We start from the raw sequence: 24,974 nt of genomic DNA, 5'->3' as shown, positions 1-24,974 counted from the left end.
AAAGTAATATGTTCTAGCTTCCATAAAAATAATTAGATTTTTTTTACTCTTCGGAGAATTTCATAGTTTCCCAGAGTACTTCATAAAGTTAGGATATTATTTGATAATTAACTGAAATGGAAGGTAAAGGCTTATAATAGTGTTAGCCAAAAGAATACTTCTTTAGAAAATGTTAAATTGGTTGACATTTTGACAGGAACCTTTTAATAAAATAAATGGGTTATGTATGATCTCTTTATATACTTTGTTGGTGTATTTGGGATAATTACATTAAATGTATTTCTGATTTTGCTTTTAAATTACCTTATTAATTGGGGAAAAAGTCCATCCTGATCTTTTTTTTTTTTTATGTTCCAGAATATTTCCCTTAGAAGATGACACCTATACTTGCTGATGCTTACTGTGGGATTGGATTTGAGATCCGTCAGCCTGGTTTATCTTTTATCTAAGAGATAGTTAGGGGTGACTTAGCTGGTCCCATTCCATAAGTTTTTCTTTTTGAAGAGTAAAACTTCCCAGATAGAAGAATTTTTTTGTTCATAAGTATCAGGTAGTTGCTCTAGAGCTTTCTTATCTAGAGACAGTTTAATTACCGTTATATATACAAGTTAATGCCTAGGATGTGTTCAGAGGGGTGGAACACATGTGTTTCTTCTGTCATCCCCCACTCATAGCTGCTTCATTGTTCATTGCTGCCACTGCTAGCACGTTGTCAAGACTGTCACCTTTCTCTTATTCAACCCTCTGAGTGCCTTTAGGACAATACAGCTAGCCTGCAATGGCATTTCATGGCCAATACCTATTAGTTACTTCCTACCTAAGTAAGGGAAGTACTGGGACTTCCTTTCCATTCTTATTACCACCATCCTTATTATATCATAGTTAGAATATTACAGAAGAGATAGTGAGGGACAGTGTCACCCCTAAAAATGTCTTTATTAAGTAGACCCAGTTATTCCACTTTTGTTAACACCTCCCACTTATGTTGCCTAAAGTATAAAAAATTAATGCACAAAGATATTCCAAGTGGCATTAATTGTAATGGCCCAAATAATAGACCACTTAAAAGTTTTAGGAAGGGGTCAGCAAAGTTTTTCTGTAAAGGGTAGAAAAGAAATATTTTAAACTTCACAAACCATATAGTCTCTCTTAAAACTTCTCAGATGTGCTGTTTGTAGTACAAAAATAACCATAGACAATATGTAAATAAATGGGTATGGCTGTGTTCTAATAAAACTTTATTTACAAATGCAGGACCATAGTTTGCCAACCCCTGGTACAAGGAAATAGTTAATAAACAGATATAGATAGCCGATGAATAGTACTTTATGTACTCATTAAAAATTAGTAATGAATAAATGAAAAACATGAGAAAATATTTAATTAAAAAAGCAAGATATGAAAGTGTATGAATGGGTAGGATCATGGCTGTAAAAAAAAAACTGTTCTTGTAATAGGGTGGCAGAGCAGTAAATGGATGACTTTGTCTTTCTTAAGTATTTAGTTTTTTCTTTGTTTGTATTACTTTTATAATAATGTTTTAAAATAAAAGTATCTTGAGATCTATATTAGTTATCTGTCATTGCATAATATTATCACAAACTTAGTAACTTACAACAACACACATTTAATATCTCAAAGTTGGGTCCTTTGTAAGGCCACAGTCAAGCCAATCTCCTCTGAGGCTTGTCTGGGCGAGGGTCAGCTTCCTCCCTCCTGTGGTTGTTTGCAGCTTTCAATTCCCTGTGGGCTGTTGGACTGATGGTCTCAGTTTCTAGGGGACTGTTGGCAAGAGGCCACCTTCAACTCTTTGCCGCGTGGGCCTTGCCAACACCACTGGTTTTTCCTCAAAGCCAGCAAGGGGGACATTTTCAGCAAGATGGATCTCATAATCTTATATAATCAATGTACAATACAATCAATCTACATAATCAATGTAGTCACGTACGTCCTGTCACTTTTGCCAGTTCATTGGTTAGAAGCAAGCCGTGGCTAACTACTCTAGAAGACAATAGGAACAAAAATGGAAAATTGGCAAAAAGTAGGAACATTATAAAATGGTGTAAAGCATCATTCTTGGTCTGTAGTAGTTCCTGACTCCTTTCCTTTGATGATATTTGAATTTCACTTTTATTCTTGATGGAACAGTCTTGGCAATTCCTTCGGACTCCCTCTGCTTTCCCAGAAGGTCTGAAAATGCACCCATTCAGAACTATGGGGTCTCTGCCATTTGATTCCTTTTGAGGCTTTTCATCACAGTGCGAGAAAAACAGTCTGCATTTTCAGAAAAAAATATAAGGCTTAATGAACGCTAGATTTGTATGTCCAATCTGGCGACCAGTGAGCCCCTAGGTAACTACAAGACCGGAAGTATCTTCTGGAGTTGACTCAAAAGGAGCATTCCCATAGAAATCCTTAAAACTAGGCCTCAATCTCATTGTATGTCCTGGGATCTCTCCTCAGTTTCAGAATGATCTCTGGGTACTTCACCAAGCTGTTCAGCCCAAAGCCAGCCAGATACCTGCTAATATGAATAATTGTGTGGAACAGTTTGGAAAGGGAGACTACCCAGCTGTGTCTGTCTCATTTTACTGAAAAACTAGGCAAAGTGATTTCTCTTGTATGATAAGGAACTGTGTAATTGCAGTTAATTTTGTCTCTCTTGTTAAACTGGGCCGCTTAAGAGCACAGCAAGGAACCACGTCTTTTTTTACATCTGTGTATCCCACCACCTACTACAAACTCACACACAGTAGGTTCTCAGAAAATATTTAGTGAATGAATGAATGCAGATTGCAGACTTGTTTAATTACATGGTAGCCTACTCTTTGCCTCAAGGCAAAGTAAAGTGATCCATTCGGACACCAGAGGGCAGTGCTAAATAAGCATCAAATTTTCAGACTCGAGTAGGCTAGCTTGAAAAGTGGTGCTCTTGAAAATTTATTTTCAATCTGTGGGAAATAGGCATAAATAAAAATATAAATAATTTTTATGGGCTCACATCCCCTCCCCCTTTTCCTTTCTGGCATGCCTCTAAAATTATACTCTACTGACATTAAATATGCAGCTTGATTCATGCTTTGCTCAAAATGTAGATCTATATTTAAAAATAAATGGGGAAAGGGTCGGTGGGATGGGTGTTTTTTCTAGACTGTGGTTTTGTTCATAACCATATGAAATGATGCATTCCATTTTTTTTCCTTGCAAAGCCTAACTTATTAAATAAACTTCAGGATCCTTTCACATAGCAAGAGACCCCAGCTCTGAAACACTGAACTGGCTGCATACCGGTGGTGAAAGACCTAGATTGCTGCCACCGTAAACAGACTTTTCCCATAAGAGGAGCCCTCACTGGGGGAGAGCAGGAAGGGGGAAAGGACATTGCTGACTTCTCTCTAGGGCTGTCTTTGCCTTTGCTTTTTGGAGTCCCAAGTCAGTGTCCCCTCTGCTCTGGGAGGGCTCAATGGAACATTGGATGCTCTAGGTCCGAAGAGTCCAGATGAACCTATTTTGCTTCCCAGGCCTCCGGGCTCTCTAGATGAATGTGTTCCTAAACAGCATTGATCTCTTGTGAAGAACACGAGGGCAGAGGCACTTTGGAATTCTAAGCTCTACTGAGAATAGCAATCTCTGACAAAGTTCATGTAATCTGCATTATGTTTTAACTGAAACTTTTATATGCCTGGAACCAAATAACTTAACCCAAACTTCATGGTGTGTCATCTTTTTCTGAGCCTTTCTGTTCTGAATTCCTCTCTGAGGTCACATTTTCCACTGCGGCCCTAGCAGGAGGCCTCTTAGTGGTGCAGCACAGTGGTTCCTGCCAGAGCCTAGAGTTCTGTATAGAAGCCCTTTATTCAGCAGCCGTATTTATGTTTAATGTGCAGAATGGTGTTGTATCTGAACAATTAGTACAATTCTCTTTTCTTTCAGACCGATAGCAGTTCCCGTCCTTGCCACTCTCACTCCTGCAGCCTAATCCTTTTAATGATCTTTGAATAAGAACTGCTTGTGCTCATGAAGGAAAGAGGATGGAAAAAATCATGTGACTTACTGGGGAGGTATACTCATAAAATGCTTAGATGATTCTGCAAAATTAAAAACCAACTTAACCAAAATCAAACAAAGATTGGCTTTTCAGGTTTCAGGGTGACTGAATGGAGGTAATATTAGGAAGTATTTAAGTGAAGTTCACTTCATGCCTTTATTAATTATCTGCAGACATTGCTGGGCTCCTTCTGTGTGCTTGCATGACTAAGGTAAACGTGGGATACAAAGGTTAATGAGCTATGAACTGTGCCCTCAAGGAACTCAGATAAGCAATTACAACTCTCCTTAACCAAAACTCTGAAAGGATGTCAATGTGAGTGAGGAAAACCTGTCATGCAATGTATGTTTATGAAGTTCATGCATTTTACTTACTTAGGGGTTCAACAACTTTTGGTAAATGCAACTGTTTTCAAACAATCCTGCTATGTATATTATTTGTCCCGAAGGACTGAACATTGGATAGCATACAAAGAGATATTACACAATGCACTTCTCAGGACTTATTATCTGGCTAGAGAGGAGAAAATTTATGTATACAAGATAATTTGAGAGCATTTCAAGGCAGTGTTATATATGAATGCTGAGTTACCATTGTGTAGCCCTCTATTTATGACCTAGTGCTTCGGTACTCTTTATTTTGATTCGCACAATAGAGCTGATATCATGCACTTGTTATTATTAACTTATTATCCTCATTTAATTAGATGGAGAAATTAGCGCACCAAGTCGTTAAGCAATGGCTTCATGTAGTAGCAGGTTGAGTAGGTAATGAGGGCTGGAACCACATCTCCCAACACCTACCTCATGGTTCTTTTCAGGATACCATACCACGTATGGTGCAGGGAAATATATTAACGTCAAAGAGCCCTTGGGAAGAAGAAAGTAGCTCCAGTTAGTCCTGAAGGGAGTTGGGGAGTGATTTAGGGATCGGTTAGATTAACTTCTTGTACTCTTGCACAAATGTGTCAAAATGTCAAGCTGTTTGTGGATAATTTGGAAAACCATATTGATAGGCAATGTATTCACAAAGTTTTATTCCAAAGAATAAATACATTGATGTCCATGCTTTTATGTCAGCAAACTTAAAATAACATTTAATATTAAGTGAGAAAGAGAAAGTGTTCAGGAAGGTTCTCTGCTTGTTGGCGCTAAATTTTGTGCTGGCACATAGAGTAAACTCTAGTAGCTTTTAAATGATGGCTTCACACTCAATGAGAAAGGGTCTTGCACCCTAAATATCCCCTAGTTCTGCTTGCTGTTGCTTGAAATCCTACCATAATTCCACTTCTTAATCATGAAACTTTGATTTAATTCAGTTTGACAGTTTTATGGCACCCCATGGGGTAAGGCACAAGACTAAAATTTGAAGAGACTGTAAGCCCAAATATTTTATTACTAGACTCAACAGATAAAATTAATCTGATAAATTGTTATAAGAATTTCTAAATGTTTATTCTCTATTTCTGTACTTACCTCGTTGCAGACCGGCAATATTTTGTGGATTGATACCGTGTGCAGACCACGCTTTGAGTAATGTGTTAGAGCTCAGGTGAAAAGTGATGAGGCCTGAACCCCACCAGTAGCCCAGGCATATTGGTCAGGATGTGCTAGCTTATGATGCTGTCGGTTTGCAACCCAAGAATTTCCCTGGGTGAAATCTGAAACTGGCCCATACACAGAGGGAAGGGAGAAAACAAAAGAGAGGCAGGCCACTCCAGATTGGTAGATGGCAGTTTTAATTAGCAAGGGAACTTATATACAAGGCTTATCTTGGGCGGCCACAAGATGAGTAGGTCTCCCCACCTACCCTGCCAGAATCTTAGAAGTTTATACAGAGGCCTTAACTGGAGTCAGTCACATCTACAGTTCAGATGGTTTCAACAACACATTGCTCTCTCAAGGTTGCATCCTTGAAAATGGTTCCCACCGCGGGAATGGTGGGCAGAGTGTACATGCCAAGGATAGGGGAGAAGGTGAGGAGCCTTTGACGACCTGGTCCAGCTCTTGGGTCAACTGCTGGTCATGTCCTCTTGATGACATGCAGTAATAACCAGTGAATTAGTTTAACAAATGTTAATTTCTTGCTCACATTACAAATCCATTGTACATAGGCTTGGAGTCCTTACTCTGGGAATCAAGTCAACAGAGCCTCTGCCATCTGGAATGTGGTCAGGTTTAGTGGCAGGAAGAAAAAGGTGTGGTAGTGTGACATACTGCAACTAAATACTTCCACCAAAAGCAACATGTGTCACCCCTGCCCACCTTCTCTTGGCCAAAGCAAGTCATATGACTGGCCATGATGAACTTCCAGAAGGAGAGGAAGTGCAATTCCACCACGTTCCTGGACCAAGGAGAAGAAATAGAGAACAGCATTTCCAGATAACGGGAAGGAGAGGAGGGATAGCAAGGAGATAGGTTTAACAGCTGGTTAGCTGTGGAAACTGGGTTGGGCGGAGGGAGGCATCAAACCTCAAGCTGTTCTGAATCTCTTGACTTTAATGTGAATGAGTTTCAAGTTATAGTGGGAAGATAGAGGACATTGCTAGAGGAACAGGGCGCTAGCCACAACCAAAGTGGGAAAAGGGCCAGCTTAGGAGGCTGGTGAGGAGGGGAGAGCTTGGAAGACAAACTTTTCTCCACTTTTCTACTCAGTTTCTGAATTTAGTATCTGAGCTAAGAAGGAGAGACATTGTGCGTATCAGGAACCTAGGATCACTGTAGACCTATTCTCCTTGTCCGTGGGTTGTTACACAGAATATGTTGCCTGGTCTTTTCTTCTAAGAATGAAAAAAAAAAAAAAAGAAGAAGAAGAACATTTGTGCCTGCAGTGTAGGGGGTGTTGTTGAACCCTGTGAGACTATTTCTGAAGGAAGCTAGTTAAACATGGGTGCATGGATGGGGCTGGGTTTGTGAGAAAGAACCCAGGAGGCTTCTTTTCTTGGGATGGAGAATTATCTAGTGGGATCATGAACCTGAAGTATTTATATAGATCTAGGGAGCTGTCAGGGTGCATGAGCATGGGATGGGGAGAGAAAGTTGGGGGGTAGACACCAGTCCTCAGGGTCTCTCATCAGTCCTCGCTGGCATGTGATGAACTAAGCATCATGCCGCAGTGACCGTTTTCCACACTAGTCAACAGTGTGTCCTCCCAGTCCCTGGCCACAAGATCTTCCGGCTCTGAGTTTCTCTCAAATATTCCTCTTGGGCACTTGGAAAATATTTATTTCTGTGGCATGTGGGGTAACTTTCAGTCTTTCTTGGGTCCTCTTCATCTAGACATGCTTTCCCAGCCAGGCTTTCTTCTATGCTGTCTTCCCAAAATGCGGGGTAAGTGACCGGAAGGGCCTGAGTTCTGTGAGGCTTTACCTGAGCCTGGAGGCAGCAGCCAGAGGAGAGAGGCTGGGTGCTGGCCACACATCCCCTCACGTGGGTGAGGGGTTTGCACAATTTCCTGGAGTATCTGTTGTTTCTCCTCTGCTCCAGGAACTCAGCCTGACGGGACATCCCGACAGAACACAGGTCTCTGCTTAGTTGTCTAACTCTTCTGCTTTCGCTCTTCCCACTTCCTGCAATTTTCCCCCTAGTTTTATCTTATCTTAGGGGTAGAAAAACTATAACCATTTCCAGATCTATTTTTCTTCCAAACATATTGTTTTTGCCAAGATTTCACGTTTTGAAATTCAAAAGGCAAGAATTTGCCTCTTTTGTTCTGTAGTATAATCCCATCCCTGAGGCAGCTTGCCAAGAAATCCTGTATGGGAAACGGCTCACAGGTAACAAGAATTACGGAGAAGGGAAAACATATCATTTAACATCTCAAAATATTATCCTACGACACTCACAAACAGAAGGTGTTAATTATCATTAACATGCATATTTATACTCACAAGAACTATTTAATTTTCTGAGTGTACATCTTATTTTACCCATCAAACTACATCCTACCTATCAATACTGCAGTACTTGGCTCAGAGTAGGAGCTCAGTAAATGTTTTATTTGATAGCATTCAGATGTTCAGAGACAAATTACTCCTTACCCTGTCCTAGTCCCGCCATTCGCAGGACAGGACACAGATTGGCTGCCCTGTCAACCCCACGTGGAAAGAGGAGCCCTAAGTTCCTTGGGCCACCAGAGAGAACTCATCCCATGCGTATGCTCTTGTAAACATGCTTATGCCATGAGATCTATTATATTTTGATCCTTTGCCTTAGTAATTTTGAGAAATCAAGACAGGGATTTCTAAACAAGAGTATATCTGCCTAAAAAGCTTACTTAATATTTTATTACACGTTCTGTTCTATGCGAAAGCTGTTCATTTTTATTTATCTAACAATTTTGGAGGGGAACAAAGACATGTGAATACTGCTAAATTTAGAAATTCTTCTTAGAAATGGTAATTTCCTACTCAACTATAAAATTATGGTGATTATACTTCTGTTGATGACTACAGATGGGGATACTGTGATTTTATAAATGGGCAAAAATTGGTCACCTCTTCTCTCATCCCCTATTAGAAAATGTGGTTCCTGTAAATATAATCATGTGGGGGTGCTTTTCCTAGATTGTAGGTTCTCAGCTTAATCCTTCAGGTTTAAGTGAGTGTAATTCCCCCACATGGGGCCTTGCCAGCCCACTGTGCAAAATGAAGGAGTGATGCAGGCACTCCCTGAGATAACAGTCTGTCTCTGAATCTTGGTGGGCCTCCTTTTTCATGAACACCTTCATCGCTCTCTTCCACCTCCACCTGGTTTTGAAAACTTTCATCCTGGGCTTTGATAATCCATCATCAGAAATGTGCTCCTTCGAATTTTTGAGGCTCAGGAGGTTTGTAAGGCAGAGCTTTGGCTTTCGACCCTCCAGGGCAATGTGGGAGAGTTATGTAATCTCCTTGCGCCTCAGTTTCTCCTCTGGAAAATGGTGGGCAGAGTATGTCTTCCTAGGTTGTGTTTTCCTCACACATTGAAATGCTTGTGGGAGATAAATGGAGCCGGTGCGTGATAAGCTACCGGTGTTCCCTTCCCTTTGCTGTCTCCAGGCCCTTCCTGTGGCGGGCCGCACTACCGCCTTAGGTGGGAATATGAGATACCCAGAGGAGAGCCAGACCTCCAAGAAATGGAACCCAGATGTGCAGGAGGGTAGGAAGAAGGTGCCGGATGAAGTGGGAGGACACCAAAGATAAACTCTGCCCTTTGAAAATGTTATCAGACCTACCCCTGCTGCTGCTGTAGCTGCTGCTGGTGGTGATAATGATGATGATGATGATGGTGATAAAAATTTTTGGCCCCATTTTGGGAAACCCTTTGAATTCAGATAAATTGCACAAGAATAAGACTAGCTATGTAGTTGGAAGCTTACATCAAGTAAGGGAAATTTCCACTGCAGGGAAGCTGTATTGGGACAATTCATGGGGAGTAAAAACAACCAAGTTAAACTTAGCTCAACACAGCACAAAAGCACATTGAAAAATTCCCTCTAAATAAAAGCTGGACTGTTCAGGGTGGGTTTAAGTCATGGGACCTGGCACAGAGCCTTCTGTTGATGGGGAGGATTAGGCCTCTTCTTGAAGGAATGAATAAGTAAAGAAAAACAAAATAGTTACAACTTATATCTGTATAGCATGCTTACATTAGAGTGGAGGATGTATGGGGTTTTCTTCTATTCTCTTCTGTGTTTCCAGAGCTTAGAACTGTGCCTGACACATAGTGGGGTTGCAAAAATATTTGTGGAAGGAAATTAAAAAAAAAGAATACATATAAAATAATGTGAAGTGATGATAATATTTGAAGAAAGTAAAGTAGGGTAAGGGAACAGAGTGCAACAAGAATGCAACTCCAGGTAGATTGGTCAGGAATGGCTTTTTTTGGCAGATGACATTGGAGCAGAGACCAGAATGCAGTGAAGGAGTGAAACATGCAAATAACTGGAGGATTAGCCTTTATAGGCAAAGGGAACAGCGTGTGCAAATGTCCCACAGTGAGAGCATGCTGAGTGGCATCTTAGAGTCTGCATTTCTAATGCTCTCAGGTGTTGCCAGTGTAGCTGATTCTGTGAACCACACTTTCAGCAGCAAGGGTTCAAACTAGAGCTTGACCATGGGGTCAGTAGCTAAAGTGAGGAGGTCATGGAACTGAGAGATGAGGTCACTGCATGAGAAAAAGAGGATAAAAAAACTGCACATGCAACATAACTTTATCTGTATAAAATATGTATGCAAAGATGGATATTATAAGTCTTAATAGTGTTTTCCTCAGTGAGGTCACATTTTAGCTAATTTAAATTCTCTTCTTTTTAGACTATTGCAAAATTTCTACCATGTGTGTTTATCACTTTTATATTCAGAAAAAAATTATTTTTAAAAACTTAATTTAAGAACTGAAATATGTCTTCTGTTAAGACCCTGAGTTCAAAATGTACACAAAATTTTCTAAATTAAAAAAATAAATATAGACATATAAGAATTGGCTGGTGTTTGTTAGGAAAGACTTCATAGAGGGGATGATTTTAAACCAAATCTTGATATTTAAGTTAGTGAAACATAAGTTTGGGCTTTTAGCAACTTCTCTCTTATTTTCCTGTTCTAATGTGGCAGTGGGGAGGGGCACGAGTAATATATTAGTTATCTATTGCCATGTAACAAAGTATTCCACAACTCATCTGCTTAAAACATGTGACATTTATTATCTTACAGTTTTTGTGATTTAGAAATTTGGGACCTGCTTAGATGGGTGGCTCTGGCTCAGGACCTCTCATGAAGTTATCTTGAAGACATTGGCTGGAACTATAGTCATCTGAAGGCTTGACTGGGGCTGGTCACGGCAGCCAAGATGGTTAGCAGGAAGCCTCAGTACCTTGTTGTGTGGAACTCTCCCTATGCCTATTTGATTTTCTCTATGATGTGGCAGCTGGCTTCACTGAGTCAATGATATGAGAGAGATAGAGAGAGAGAGAAAGAAGGAGAGGGAGAGAGAGAATGGAGGAGAAAGGATGCCTTTTATGACATACATGACACTATTCATTCATATAGATAAGTCACTAAGTACAGTCCATACTGCAGGGGAGGAAAATTAGAGTCTACCTTCTGGAAGGAGACTGTGGATATATTTTTAAACCACCACAGGTAGAATGGGGGTGTGATAGTTCAAGAGCATTCTAATTTTCATTTGAAGTGAACTGTATACGATTATAGAATACCATGGCCAGCTTTGTCAGCCATCTAGCATGCCTGATGTTTAGCAGAGTACAGGGTGGAAAAGGTGAAGGCTAGGAGGATGAGCAAAATATCTAGAAGGTAATGTGAGCCACAATGTAATCTTAACTTTTCTAGTAGCCACATTGAAAGATGTAAAAAGAAACAGGTACAATTAATTTTAATAATGTGTTGTTAGCCCAATATATACAAAATATTCTCATTTTACATATACTCAATGTAAAAGTTATTAATGAGATATTTTATATTCTTTTTTCTCTCTACTAACGCTTTGAAATCTGATGTGCATTTTAAACTTAGAGCACCCCTTAGTTTGGATTAGCACTGTTTCCAGTGCTCAGTAGCAACATGTGGCTGGTGGTCACCATATCGGGCAGCTTAGAGAGCTAGGCCAGAAACAGGTCACTGAGAAAGAACCTTGGGCACAATCCATTACGCAAATAGTGGGCCCAATAAAAGGGCTTAAGCTGAAGAGTAATATGATCAGACTTCTGTCTATGTTAGAAATCACTCTGCCTGTGTTTAGGACCTGGAGGAAGGAGCAGACATGACTGGCCTAAGAGACTGTTGGAATATTCTGTGTGAGAGTTTGAACAAGGCTGGTTACAATAAAGGTGAAGAAGAGGAGATGTAAGTAAGATAGATAGCAGGGAGGTGGTTTGTACTTGGTTCAGTGATCTCTTGGATATGGGGAAGTAGGTGGTCAGAAGAGAGAAGCCTAGAATATTTCCAAGGCTTTGGGTGATTGACAGGATATAAAAAGAAAATATACGACACAATATATTTTGTCCTAGGAAGATGGCAAGGGAAGATTATATATGCAGATTTGGAAGTTTTGATTGAGGTAAATGTGCAGGAGAGAGGTAGAGATATCTCACGGACAACTACATGGGTAAATCTGGAGCTTAGCAGAAAAAAACCCAGCTTCAAGTGGAATCATTACCGAGCTTCTTTCTTCTATGTAACATCCCTATGAAATTGCAGAGCACTTTGGAGAGTTCCAGTCTCTCAGTTGCTCCTGTGGAGGCAGAATTAGCTGAGGAGGAAGGGGCAGAACCACCTCAGGTATAGGCCTCTGGGCAGTGGGCACCAGTCTGGGAGGCCTGCTTTCCCAGCCCAGTCCCCTGGTTGCTGTGGGGCAGGAGAGACCCTATGGGAGCCACACCGAAGTGCTCCTCTCAGAGGAAGGCAGGAGCCTCTCAGCCTGAACATTGTGTTGTGTCACTGAGGAGGAATAGAGGAAGAGAAGGTGTCTGGATAAGGCACCAGAAGTTAAGAATTTGTCCTGGAATGTGGTTGTCTCCATCTCTGAGACAACCTATCCTGTGAGCGAAGTGTGTCCAACCACTTCCTCTTCATCACTAGACATGGTGCCTTAGAGCAGGGGTTGCAAACTGAAATGCCTGCTGGGGCCAAGCGGACCATCTAGAGAAGTGAAGTGAAGGTGGAGAGCGCACAGTGTGCTCAGTCGAAGGGAGCAGCTGCCACTCAGCTCCAGGAGATTTTTGTCAAGTGGCAACAGGAGTCTAGTTGCCAGCTATTCTGATTTTTTGTGCATGTGAATTTTTTTGTGAGGTTTTCTGACTTTTAAATATTGGATAAATTTTGTTTAAACACTGCAAACCAAACAAAATATGACTGTGGACGTAGCCCACAGTCCACCAGTTTTTGACATTGGTCTGAATGATTTATTTATATCATTTTATATCATGCTTTCTTGTCTTTTTCTGCTTATGTTTCCTACTGTAACCACCATTGTTTGTATGGATTGTTTGTTTGTTTGCTAGTTTGTTTTTATTCCCTGTCTACAATGGGTCAGACCCTATTTGTTGATTAATTTCATATTTGGAAGGTGGACAGAGCTACGAGAAGTATTGAGACCCTTTATTCTTCTGGGACCTAAAACAGCAGACCATATGGAAAATGACATATTCCCCCAGCAGATTCAGGCCTCAGAACTGGGGTGGGACAGGAGCAGTTAAACTTGCAATTGGCCATGTTTTGGTGATGACTCTTCTAATAAGCTGGAAGATAATTTAAAGCACATCTGTATTTAGGGCGCCTGCGTGGCACAGCGGTTAAGCGTCTGCCTTCGGCTCAGGGCGTGATCCCGGCGTTAACGGGATCGAGCCCCACATCAGGCTCCTCTGCTGGGAGCCTGCTTCTTCCTCTCCCACTCCCCCTGCTTGTGTTCCCTCTCTCGCTGGCTGTCTCTATCTCTGTCAATAAATAAATAAAATCTTAAAAAAAAAAAATAAAGCACATCTGTATTTAATAACAAAATGAAACATCAAAGTCATTTATGAGAATATTAGGTCTTGTGATGAAAACATGTTACTTTTTCCAGTGCTCAAAACTAAATATTTCTTTTTAAAAATTGTAGGAAGAATGAAGTAAAATAGAAAATACAAGAAGAAAACTAGTGAGGGAAAATGGGAGAGAAATACATGGGATGAAATGGATTTAATATGCATCACCCATGGATATTACGGAGCTATGTGCCTTAAGTTTGTAGAAGAGAAGTGATGCTATCTTGTCACACTCCTTATTCCTCCTCCCTCTTTCCTACCTACGGACAGAGTTGCTATAGATTGGTGAGATTCTAGGACACTGGACCATGTTTGACCATAGGTCCATTAAAAGATCATGGACTGTTCGTTAAAAGATTGTGCACATTGTCTACACAAAGACTTATACACAAGTATTCATAACAGTTTTATTCTTAATAACCAAAGCCTGGAAACAACTTGAATGTTCATCAATAGGTGAACAGATAAATGAATAGTAGTGTATACATACAATGGAATAGTACTCAGCAATAAGAAAGAACAAAAATTATGATACACAACAACATGAATGACTGAATGAATGAAAACATTCTGCTGAACAAAAGTCAGAGCTCAAAGAGTTCATACTATACAATTCAATTTATATGAAATCCTAGAAGAGGCGAATCTGATCTATGGTGACAGAAAATATATCCATGATTGCTTAGAGCTTGGGGTGGGGGTCATGGAATACAAAAAAAGCATGAAGGAATTTTGGGGGGAGGCGGTGGGTGACGGAAGTGATCTCCATCTTGATTGTGGTGAGGTAACATGTGCAGTTACAGTTTCAAAACTCGCCAAACTTACACTTAAAACAAGTGTATGTTATTTTATATAAATTATATCATACCGTTGATTTAAAGGGTCACGTACAAAGGTATCGTTCTCTCTGCTGCTCTCCTGTACCTTTTTCACCTGTGCTGCAGATGCAGTTACTGGACCTAGCTCTCCTTTCTGCTTCCATGTGGCATAAATGGGGAGAAAGGCAGGGCCTTCAGGCTTGGAACATGGCCAGCCAACCTTTGGCTCCCACCTTGAATCATCAAGCATTTCTTTTTTTTTTTTTTTTAAGATTTTATTTATTTATTGGACAGAGATAGAGACAGCCAGTGAGAGAGGGAACACAAGCAGGGGGAGTGGGAGAGAAAGAAGCAGGCTCATAGCAGAAGAGCCCGATATGGGGCTCAATCCCATAACGCCGGGATCACGCCCTGAGCCGAAGGCAGACGCTTAACCGCTGTGCCACCCAGGCGCCCCCATCAAGCATTTCTATCTCGTTTATGTCAGATGAGGTGTGGTGAAATCTTGAAGTTGGGTTTGGGCTTATGGGGAGAAAAAGTGTTCCTGCTCTGAGCTCTCAGCCTTGTGCAGGTGCTCTGGCCCAGCTTACAAAGGCTTTGCATCAATAGATGGATGGATAAATGGTGTAGGAGCCCAACTTCAGCTGAGAATAGGACACTTACTTTGCATTCCTTTACCTCTGTTCTGTTGGTAGATAGTTCTTCGGTGGCATTTGGGAGAGGGGTAACTAAGGGTTAGGACATGATTTGGGTATTTCTAGGACCCTTGGGTAAGTGCCATCAAATGTTGTAATTATTCCTAAGTCTTCCATAGACATACCATGTTCATTCAGGGCTCAGTACCTTTGCACATATTACTGCTTCAACCAGGAATGCCATTCTTCAGTCTTAATTCCTCTCTGGCTGGTCAAATGCTTACCTTTCAAAGGGAAAGGAACTTAAGAGTCATACAAGTCTGTGTTCACATTTGACCTGCCGTTCATTCACTATGTGACTTTGAGCAAGTTATTTATCCTCTCTGGGCCCCAGTATATATATATTTTTAAATTTATTTTTACTTATTTATACTTATATTTAGTCACTGAGGCTTAGTGATTGATATATATATTTATGTACTTTTTTCATTTCTAAAATGGTGATGATAATTCCTACTTTTTAGGGTTGTTGTGTATATTATATGAGATCATTAAAGTATACAATTTGCAAAATGAAAATGAAGAATATATCCTACCTATGATGATTATTAGACTCTGCTGGCAATAACAGCCACCAGCCTGTTCTTGCATCTAGGTGTGGACTTGTGACATGGAAACAATGGAACATGACTGCTGTGTGTCACTCCTGGGATAAGAATTTTAGACGAGGGCATGCCGTCGCCACCATCTCTGTCACCAGCAACGCCTGCATTGGAAGAAACAAGCTTATTTTGTGTTAGGTCCCTGAAATCCCATGGTTTGTTTATTATATCAGCTCATGTTAATTACTCTAGTGAATTTAGAAATTGGTGCTTTGAGGTGAGGGGTTAATGGAAGAGAACCCAAAATACGCTGCTTGCCTGCAGCTGGATGGTGGCTGGCTCAGACACTGGGAGGGAAGGCTGGGAAGGTGGAGACCCATGCAAGTGATGGCAAAGCATTTGGTCAATCTGCTGTTGGTGATGATTTAAAAGTAGGCCAAGTGCCCGAGAAGTTTTTTGTCCCCGGAGGCTGGTTGTCACTTACTGTGTTTAGCACAGTTTAACAAGACAGAGATATGCTCAGGCAAGATTTGGTTTGTTTGAGAATAGAAGTGAAAGAGACTAGATAGAGTCCAGAAATGTGATGATTCATGAGACCAGAAAAGAAAACTACTTATTGACCCCGACTAGTAGAAGATACACCTGAAAAAGGCTTTGAAAAACAGAGGTCCACTTAAAAATCTGTTTAGTAGGTGCCATGTTAGCTTCCACAGAGTTTGTAAAATAACTAGGGATTGTTCTCTACCCTCAAAGAGTTTGTAATTTACTAAAGAAGAAGGAGAAGGAGAAGAAGAAGAAGAAGAAGAAGAAGAAGAAGAAGGGGAAGGGGAAGAAGGAGAAGTCGTAGTAGATGTGTACAAATAAGTGTGGTGGAAGACAGTTATTGATTGAAACATGTTCCTTTAAATAATGGAAGAATTACAACCTTCTAGGAGTAGCCCAGAGTAGGGTTCTCGAGGGGAAGAGGGGGGCTTGGACCTTGGCTACCCATCAAGCCCTGAGACCCTTGAATGAATGAACCTCAGTTGTCTTTCAAATTCATTTTCATCTTTTTGAAATATGAAGGTTCATATTTGGTCTGTGGGGTAGTAGCATAGAGGGGGCCCCTCCAGCTAGCCCATGACTTCTCTACTGAATTTCTTCCCTAACTTTACAAGTAGTCCAGGCTGAGACTTGAATAAGTTCCCCTCTTAGAGCCTCATTTTTCTAAAGGCATAAGAGGACCCTGCTCTCCTCCTCCTTCTTCAACTGCCCCAAGAGTACGAGACGCCTCAGACCTTAACGCAGAGATGTGTTTGCAGAGATGGCTTGTTTTTATTGTTTCTGTTTTTTAAATAGTCATTCTCTGGGCAAAGAATGAGAACTTTCAGCTTCTTATTGTTTCCCGGCATGAGCCTAGGACCTTTCCAGCTTGTTTTTATTGTCTCTTTGGTGGCGCAGAGCATTTATCTAAATATAGAATGGTACAACACTCTGGACAGGACTGGAATAAGATAAAATTTTCTTTCCAATCAATTCCCTTGCATCTTCTAGTGAACACTAGGTACTGTTCTTTTGTCAGAGTGGTGAGAGTGGGCAGCAGAAATTGTATTGAGCCGTGGCACTTTACAAAGCAGAAGTCAATCACTGCAAGACCTTCCAAGGTAATAAGTCCAAGGTAGTCGATGCTTTGGATGCTGGCTCTCCTGTGACCTTGGGTAGACCACACAATGGTGGTCAGCAGCATATAGCCGCCCATTGGAGGCAGGGCAATGTCCTGGAAGGGGCCCAGGCATCACCAGACCCAGACTGGATCTCCTGCCCCACACTTATTTCAGGGTGACCTTGGGTAAGCTACTCAACCTCATCTAGAAACCAGGTGATACTAATAAAACCTGTCTCTAGGGTTCTTGTGAGGGTTAAAGGAAGTGAATATATGTAAATTATTCAGTACATTTTCAAGAAATGGTAGCTATTATTTTTCGTAGCCTGATATTTTATAGTATTAATGTTTCAAATATGACCACATCTTTAATTTTGTTTCTGGGAGAAATAATCTATATAAATTTATTTATGATATTAATAAAAAGCAGCTCTCACCTTTCTTGTGAATCAGATACAAGTCCCTTTTTACTTTCATTCATTCTGGTGAGAGGGTTTCATTACTGGAAGTGGTGCTGTGTAATGGTTAGAGCAGGGACTCTGGCACTAGTCTTTGGGGTTCAAATCCTAGTGTGTGATCTTGAACCAGTTGCTTAACTTCTCTGGGACATAACCTTTATCTACAATTCCAAAACAATACTTCCCTTGAGTGTTATCGCGCAATATAGATCTTCTTATTTTTGGTGCAGAAATATTGTGATTGAGTCTAGGGAACTCCTTCAGCCCTTGATGGGAGTTCTGCCATATATGTTACATGCACCCTGTTATCTTTATTACACCTGAATTCTGAATTCCAGAACGCATCAGGCTCTGAGGGTTTTGGATAAGGGATCAGTGATACACCCTCCTAAGGTTATTTTGAGTTACCTTAACTTCACGTAAGCCTCTTGGAACCTTACTGGTTATGACTGTCATCTTTGGAGCAGTCCTTTGAGAGATTAATTATTATCCCATTTTATGGCTGAGAAAACTAAGGTACAGAGAAGTTTAGCCACATAGCTCATATGTAGTAGAGTTGGAATCCAATCAAAACATTTCTGACTATAAATCCCATGCATTCTGTTGAAACAGATTAATTCCCAGAGCCTGTACACACCCTGGCAGAACCAACTCTTATCTAGTTAATGTTCCACTCAGAGAATTAGGGTCTATGGTTAAGGAAACACTGTAATCTGGGACTGCCCTCTCCAGACATCTCCACAGGAAGACCAGCTCTGGTGTGGGCTTTCCACCCTCTTTCTATAGCCATGCAGAGGGAGTAGGGAAGAATGGAGGGCAGCCAACCACATAGCATGACGAGAGAGCCAGTCCTGCACACTGTGCAGCTGCACTCCTGTCTCCATTTGGGTCTCTCCAGAAGCTGACAATAAGAAAAGGATTTTAATGCAAGTAGCTGATCTGTGAAACACAGGAAACCCCATCTGCTGTTTGGTAGTGGAGAAGTCATCCAGAGGAGGGAAGGCAGCTAGTAATAGGTATGTTAGTATGCTGTTTCCCACAGTAAGTGACTGAAACGCCACAGGGAAATGTGAGGTCACAGCATAAAACACGTGCCTCAGAATGATCCCACCCCAGGGATGAGGGGGCTGAGGTATTTATACTCCATCTCTGGAGAGTCATTGATGGAGGGTTACTCCCAGGGATGTCCTTGGCCGGCAACCAGAAGCAGCATGGCCTTCCTCATTCTGAAATGTGAGGTCTAAGCCATATGAGTGAAGCATTGACAGGGTTTATGACACACCCTTCAGCACAATTCTGTGCAGTAGCAGGAACAGCTTCACTCGTGAAAAGCCCAAGATGGATGGATGATGTCTCACTCACTGTGGGTTTGATGTCTACAGACAGATCTGCCTACCCTCAAAAAATTCCCACTGCTGCCTGCCATCGTGCCTGAGATGTGTGCTGTAAGTCCCCAGTTCTCCAGAGGCCACCAGCAAAATGTCAGTACACTACCCTGGGGAATTAACAAATGAGCTATGACCATTCCTTTCCTTTCCTAGCTGAGAGACTTGCCTCTAGGGAATGGGACTCGGAACAAAGATGTTTTAATGGAAGAAAAAAAAGTGTTCCGGACAGGGGTCAGAGAAAGGAAGAACAATAAGAAATGAGTCACCACCAGTGAAGACCCTAGGTCATCTGTGGTGTTAGCCACCATGTTGCAGATACACACAAAGGGGAGCCTCTAAGGAGAGTGACACCAAAGGGAGACCCAGAAGGGCCTCTCAGAGAAGGAAGGGGTCCAAAGGGACATTTTCTTATTTCCTAGTTTTATGTAGATCTGGGCCCGGGAAGGAAGGCTCCCATTCTGTGTGCTGAGATGGTGAGCTCCAGGAAGACAGTGACCATGAGTTCTTGTCTGTGTCCCCAGAGCTCAGCAAGGGGATCACCTGAGTAGAACTGCCATGAATTCAGTCCTCTGCTCTCCTTTTCGCCTCCCAGTTCCTTTCTGACTTTTGTGTCAGCAACCCTGCATTCATACCAACGAGCTCTCTGTATCACCACTTCTCCTTCTGTAAGAAAAGAAACACCACCATCACCAACATATTTATTGGCAGTGAGGCTTTGGACAGATTACTTCACTCTCAGTTTACTCAATAATAAAAAGTAGAGAATGCCCCTGACTTCCTGAATTTGGAGTAAGGACTCCGTGAGGTGGTTATGAACTGAATTGTGTACCCCCCCAAAATTCATATTGTTGAAGCTCTAACCCCCAATATGACCATATTCCAGTCAGGGCCTATAAGGAGATAATCAAGTTAAAATGAGGTTGTATGGTGAGGCCTTAATCCAATAGGACTGTTGTCTTTACAAAAAGAGGAAGAGACACCAGAGGTCTTTTTCTCTCTCCTTGTGTGTGTGGGCTTTACCGCTGAACCTGACACAAGGGGGAGATTCATTAAGTGCAGCTCTTGTCGTTATTATCGCCTCGAATAAGAATACCTGTCTTACTAGAAGAGAAAGAGAATCTGGAAATCCTGATACCAAACAGTTTGAAAATCCACTTTAAGCTTCTGAGGAGAAATCGAGGACATCCGAAAGAAGGCAAACAGCGCTCGCTGAAATTTTCCAATCCTGTTTCTGTGTAGAAGGCATAATAATTTGTGTCAAATAATATGACTGCATCTTTCCCCCGAGGAACTTAACGTGCCTATGCCAACTACTTATCCATCAGGCAAATGTTTGCATCCTGGGGGTGAGCTCAGGGAATATCTGAGATGGCCCGGTGCCTGAGGCCGGGACCGTGCACAGACGGGCACTAATAAAATAAGATAATTGTGTCTGTTCCACCCTCTCTGGGGTGTAGGCTGTGCCGTCTGGAAGCAGGCCAGGCTGGTCGGTGTTAGGAACTGCAGGCTTGAGTTTACAATACAAGACAGATTGTACTTCAAGTAGGCCTTAACTAATAATGGCCTTTGCGAAGTACAGCTATCTCTGACTCATGGGCACATCAGGGAGAGGGACCTCCTGAAACTCCATTCTTTCACTAAAACTCTGAGGTTCTGTTTTCTGAATGTTGTTTGCATTCCTGGGGCTACCTCTGTCAGGCCCGTCCAGGTGGGCTTCTGGGCCTCAGACCTCCTAGGAGCAGTTGGGGAGAAGGGAGGGAGGAAGAGACCTCTCAAGCAATTGCAGTTCTTTTTGTTTTCATCTTCAATCCAAATTAATGCATTGGAGATGGTACTAAAATCTATTTGGGAAAGCAGAACCATCTGGGATCATTGGTCAGAGTTCTAAATGGTGTAGAAAGAGGGAAAAAATGTGACTTCTGATAAATGGGAAGGGGGTTATTTGGCTTAATTGAAAGCAGTTGAAGAGATTCTTTTGTCCGTTTTTTCCTTCAAGTTTCTCTTTAGATCGGTGTTGTCCAACTGTCCTCAGAGACTACATAAGGCGCAGTCGAAACTTCTATTGTCATTTACTGTTACTGCCTCTCCGTCAACCCTGGCTTCACAGGGCATGATGTTGTTGTCTAGAAGATTTCTTGCCACTTATTTCTCTGTCACAGATGAATGAAGTGCTAAAATATGGATCATTAAACTCACTTCTTAGTGTATCTCCCAGACACTAAGTGTTTGTTCTTTGATTCAATGTTGATTCAATGTATTCATTAAATCCAAACATTTACTCAACACTCACCAGGTTCCAGGCCCTTTAAAGGCAGTGGGAATGTTAAGGCAAATGAGACACAGAGCCTGCCTTCAAAGAGCTCCCGTTTAGTGGGAGAGCAGAGAATTCATTCCTAAACACATGACCACAGAGGAGGACGGAGCATGGAGAAGGTCTTTGAAGAGAGTACCAAAGGATATGGAGTGACCTTCCAGGAGGAAAGAAAAAGAGAGGAGCATTAGTGGGGGGGAAGATGTAATGATGAAAAAATAGCAGTCAGCAGGTTGTTTTTGAGAGAATCGGTCTTTTTGGTGTGTGGATAAAGGCTGCTGGTGATGTTGGTGTCCATTGCAGACAAGTTTAGGTTGGGCACCAGGAAGGTAGCCCCAATAGGTGAAAGCCTGAATGGAAGAAGCTTTCTCATCTTGAGCTGCACTGCATAATCATTTGGCCAAGAAAGGGAAGAAGGAAGGAAGGAAGGAAGGAAGGAAGGAAGGAAGGAAGGGAGGAAGGAAGGGGAGAGGGGAGGGAAGGAAGAAAGAAAATCACCAGCTTGAGAAAATATCATATATGAATGGCTGCCTCCCTTCCGTAATTCCAACCCCTCTTCCCAGAAGGAGTTCCAAGATTGGTCTACCAGAGTTTCTCTTTAACATTTATAAGATACAACTAATAAGCACCAAATTCACTGTTTCCCTTCTTTTTCAGAAAATTGGGGAATGGACTGACCTTGCCTTAAATCCATGAGAGGTGCACTGACTTAAGAAAAGAGATGACAATGTGATGTCTTTCATTATATAGGGTGATATTAAGATGGATAAAATTAAATATATATTATAATCTGCTTTGAGCATGGTAGTGAATTAGCATGTAGCTTTGAATTTTTTATGCTGGTGGCCAAAATCTGTTATGAACAAGTTGGAATGCTGTTCAGATTGTGCCATTCCAAAAATAAGTTTCCAGAAAGTGTCCTAGCATATGCCTACACAGGTGTAGTACTGCCCACAAGGAACGGGGAGATGAAGGGCAGGAGAGAGATCTACTAGCTACTAATTAAAGCTCAGTTTAAGGATTGCCATAATGTTTTCACATGAATTGGGGTCAGTAGTAAATATAAAGGCCATTTGGGGCGGAAGAAGGGCCAGCAGGAGCAGGAAGTCTTCCGGAAACCACTCATACCCCTTCAGAAATACATGCCTTTTGGGGGCGCCTGGGTAGCGCAGTCGTTAAGCGTCTGCCTTCGGCTCAGGGCGTGATCCTGGCGTTATGGGATCGAGTCCCACATCAGGCTCTCCACTATGAGCCTGCTTCTTCCTCTCCCACTCCCCCTGCTTGTGTTCCCTCTCTCGCTGGCTGTCTCTCTGTCAAATGAATAAATAAAATCTTTAAAAAAAAAAAAAAGAAATACATGCCTTTGGTTTTCTCCTTTCATCCATTAGCTCACCGGGCTTCATGGGTGGGATCCGGTTTTGATTATGGCTGCATAGCTGTTTGTACATATCTGGACACCACAGATAATGGTAGTAAAGAAGTTCACTCAAACCTGCGCAGTCCAGAGATCAGGTGACTGAAGTCCTGTTCGTCTGTGCATCCTGAGTACCCAGACTAGATGCTCAGTATGTTCAGTGTCTCACAGGCTTCCTTGCTCCACCCGTTATACTGCGGGAAAATTGATTTCTTCAAGAAATATGTATTAATTATCTACTCCTTGGCAGGTATTGTGTCAAGCACTGGAGAAATAAGAGTGAGCAAGAGCAGGAAAAAAAAAAGAAAGAGTGAGCAAGAGAGGCATGACCCTGTCTTCCTGGAGCTTGTGGCTCATGAAGAGAGGCAACAATGAAATCAGAAATTATAAGAAGTTATGGTAACATCGTAACGTGGTAAGTGGGGTGCTGTTGAGGTCAATACCGGGGGGGACCATGTCTTCTGAGGAGGGAGATCAAGGGCTGCTTCCTGGTATGAGTGACTCAGATGAAGTTAGTCAGAGTTCTCAGCTCTAATGGGATTTATAATCTATTTGGAGAAAGAACACTGTCACACACGCACCAGTGAGAAGCAGTATGATATAAGATGCTCCAGGTTGGGTGCTAGAACACGGATTATAGATGGCAGAAAGGGTGAAACCAGAGGGCAGAGTGGGTGTGCAGGTTTTCCAGGAGGGAGGGGCACAGGAGTGTCCTTGAGAGATGGGTAGAACAGTGGAATAGAAGAAGAGGAGAAAAGGCAGGGACGTCTGGGTGGCTCAGTCAGTTAAGCGTCTGCCTTTGGTTCAGGTCATGATCCCAGGGTCCTGGGATCCAGCCCCATACTGGGCTCCGTGCTCAGCGGGGAGTCTGCTTCTCCCTCTCTCTGCCCCTCCTCCTGCTTGTGCTCTCTCACTGTCTGTCAAATAAATAAATAAAATCTTAAAAAAAAAAAAAAAGAGGAGAAAAGGCAGAGATGAGAATTGTACCAGTTAGGGAAAGGAGGCCTAGATGAGTAGAGGCAGGAAATAGAGAGGCTGAATTATGCAAGTCCTGGAAAGTCAGGCAGAAATGGAAGGATAGGCATAGTCATGTTATAGTTATTATTTTATATAATGTGGTAAAAGCTACTACCTGTCACGTCCCTGTCTGGGCTAGGTACTGGGCAGGAAATGTTTAGCAATAAGCCTGCAATCAACCCATCCTCTCCCTTTACCGGGGGAAGCCTATGGGAAGGACAGAAGGAAGGAACAATCAAATCTTCATGCAAACACGCTAATGATATTTGCTGTGTAGGGTTCTTATCTGTGAAATGCTTGTGGAAGGAGGTACCCGGCCTGCCTGGCCTGCTCATCTGTAGCAAACTTGGAATCCATGGATGTATTGGGCATGGGTCCTGGGAAACGGTGAAATACATTACGTGACTACCTGAATAGAATGTGAAGAAACTTGATGTGTAGGTGACGTGGCCACATATGTGGCTCAAAGGTTTTCCATGAATCTGGGCAAGAGAGTATCTTGCTGTGGCATGAAAGGCCTGGGGGGCTGCACTAGTCCCGGACCACTGGCTGCTTAACCTGAACTTTGTGATTGCTTCCTTCCCTGAAGCTATTAGCAAAGCTTGGTACTGGGTAAGGTCTTTATTTTTATGAGTCTGCTTTAACACGATGATCCTTTGTGCTTTCTTAGGTACATTACATGTATTGTCTCACATCAATCCCCTACAGTAGGTACTCAGAGAAATTAGTTAACTGGTCTACTGTCATTCGATGGGGAAGCAGCAGGCTCCAAATTTCAAAATAGAACTGACTCCACAGCCCATAGTTTTCCCATTGTTCTGCATTGTTCCCCATTTTAAACTTGAACAGAACAGGTTATGGGGCCCCAGGAAGGCCCGAGGGGACCATCAGGAAGCCCACAGGCCCTTTGAAAACCACTTCCCCAAAGTACAGTTTTAACGGGAAAAGTCTTTCTGGTATAAAACCTGATTCATTTGAGATCTAAAAGGTAGTGTTTGTGTCATATTTTCCATGGAAATTCCCATTTTCACCAGAGGCGAACACTTACATCCCCACTGGGACTCTGCGACTTATGGAGGGTTTGTGTGCTATCGAGGGAATAATACGATAGTCTTTGAATGC

The 24,974-nt window shown here is 42.0% G+C and overlaps 1 protein-coding gene across 4 annotated transcripts in view; it reads left to right on the top strand.

The window, feature by feature from the left end:
• TSEN15 (tRNA splicing endonuclease subunit 15) overlaps nucleotides 1-24,974 on the top strand; it is a 63,242-nt gene that overhangs the window by 23,898 nt on the left and 14,370 nt on the right. For 2 of the 4 annotated variants that reach the window (XR_005836385.1, XR_005836386.1), the window contains exon 4: nucleotides 23,086-23,250. Coding sequence is in view for 2 of the 4 variants with exons in the window: in XM_040636290.1 (XP_040492224.1) it covers nucleotides 23,086-23,149 (64 nt within the window). In the remaining 2 variants the exon portion in view is untranslated. Of the gene's footprint in view, nucleotides 1-357; nucleotides 1,565-23,085; nucleotides 23,680-24,974 lie in introns of those variants that run through there. The other 2 variants (XM_040636290.1, XM_008701222.2) reach the window with 2 other exon arrangements.

Source organism: Ursus maritimus, unplaced genomic scaffold, assembly GCF_017311325.1.
Source record: "Ursus maritimus isolate PB19 unplaced genomic scaffold, ASM1731132v1 scaffold_2, whole genome shotgun sequence".
Taxonomy (NCBI): Eukaryota; Metazoa; Chordata; class Mammalia; order Carnivora; family Ursidae; genus Ursus; species Ursus maritimus.
Note: the sequence above shows the minus strand (reverse complement) of the source record. Positions and strands in the feature narration are given on the sequence as shown.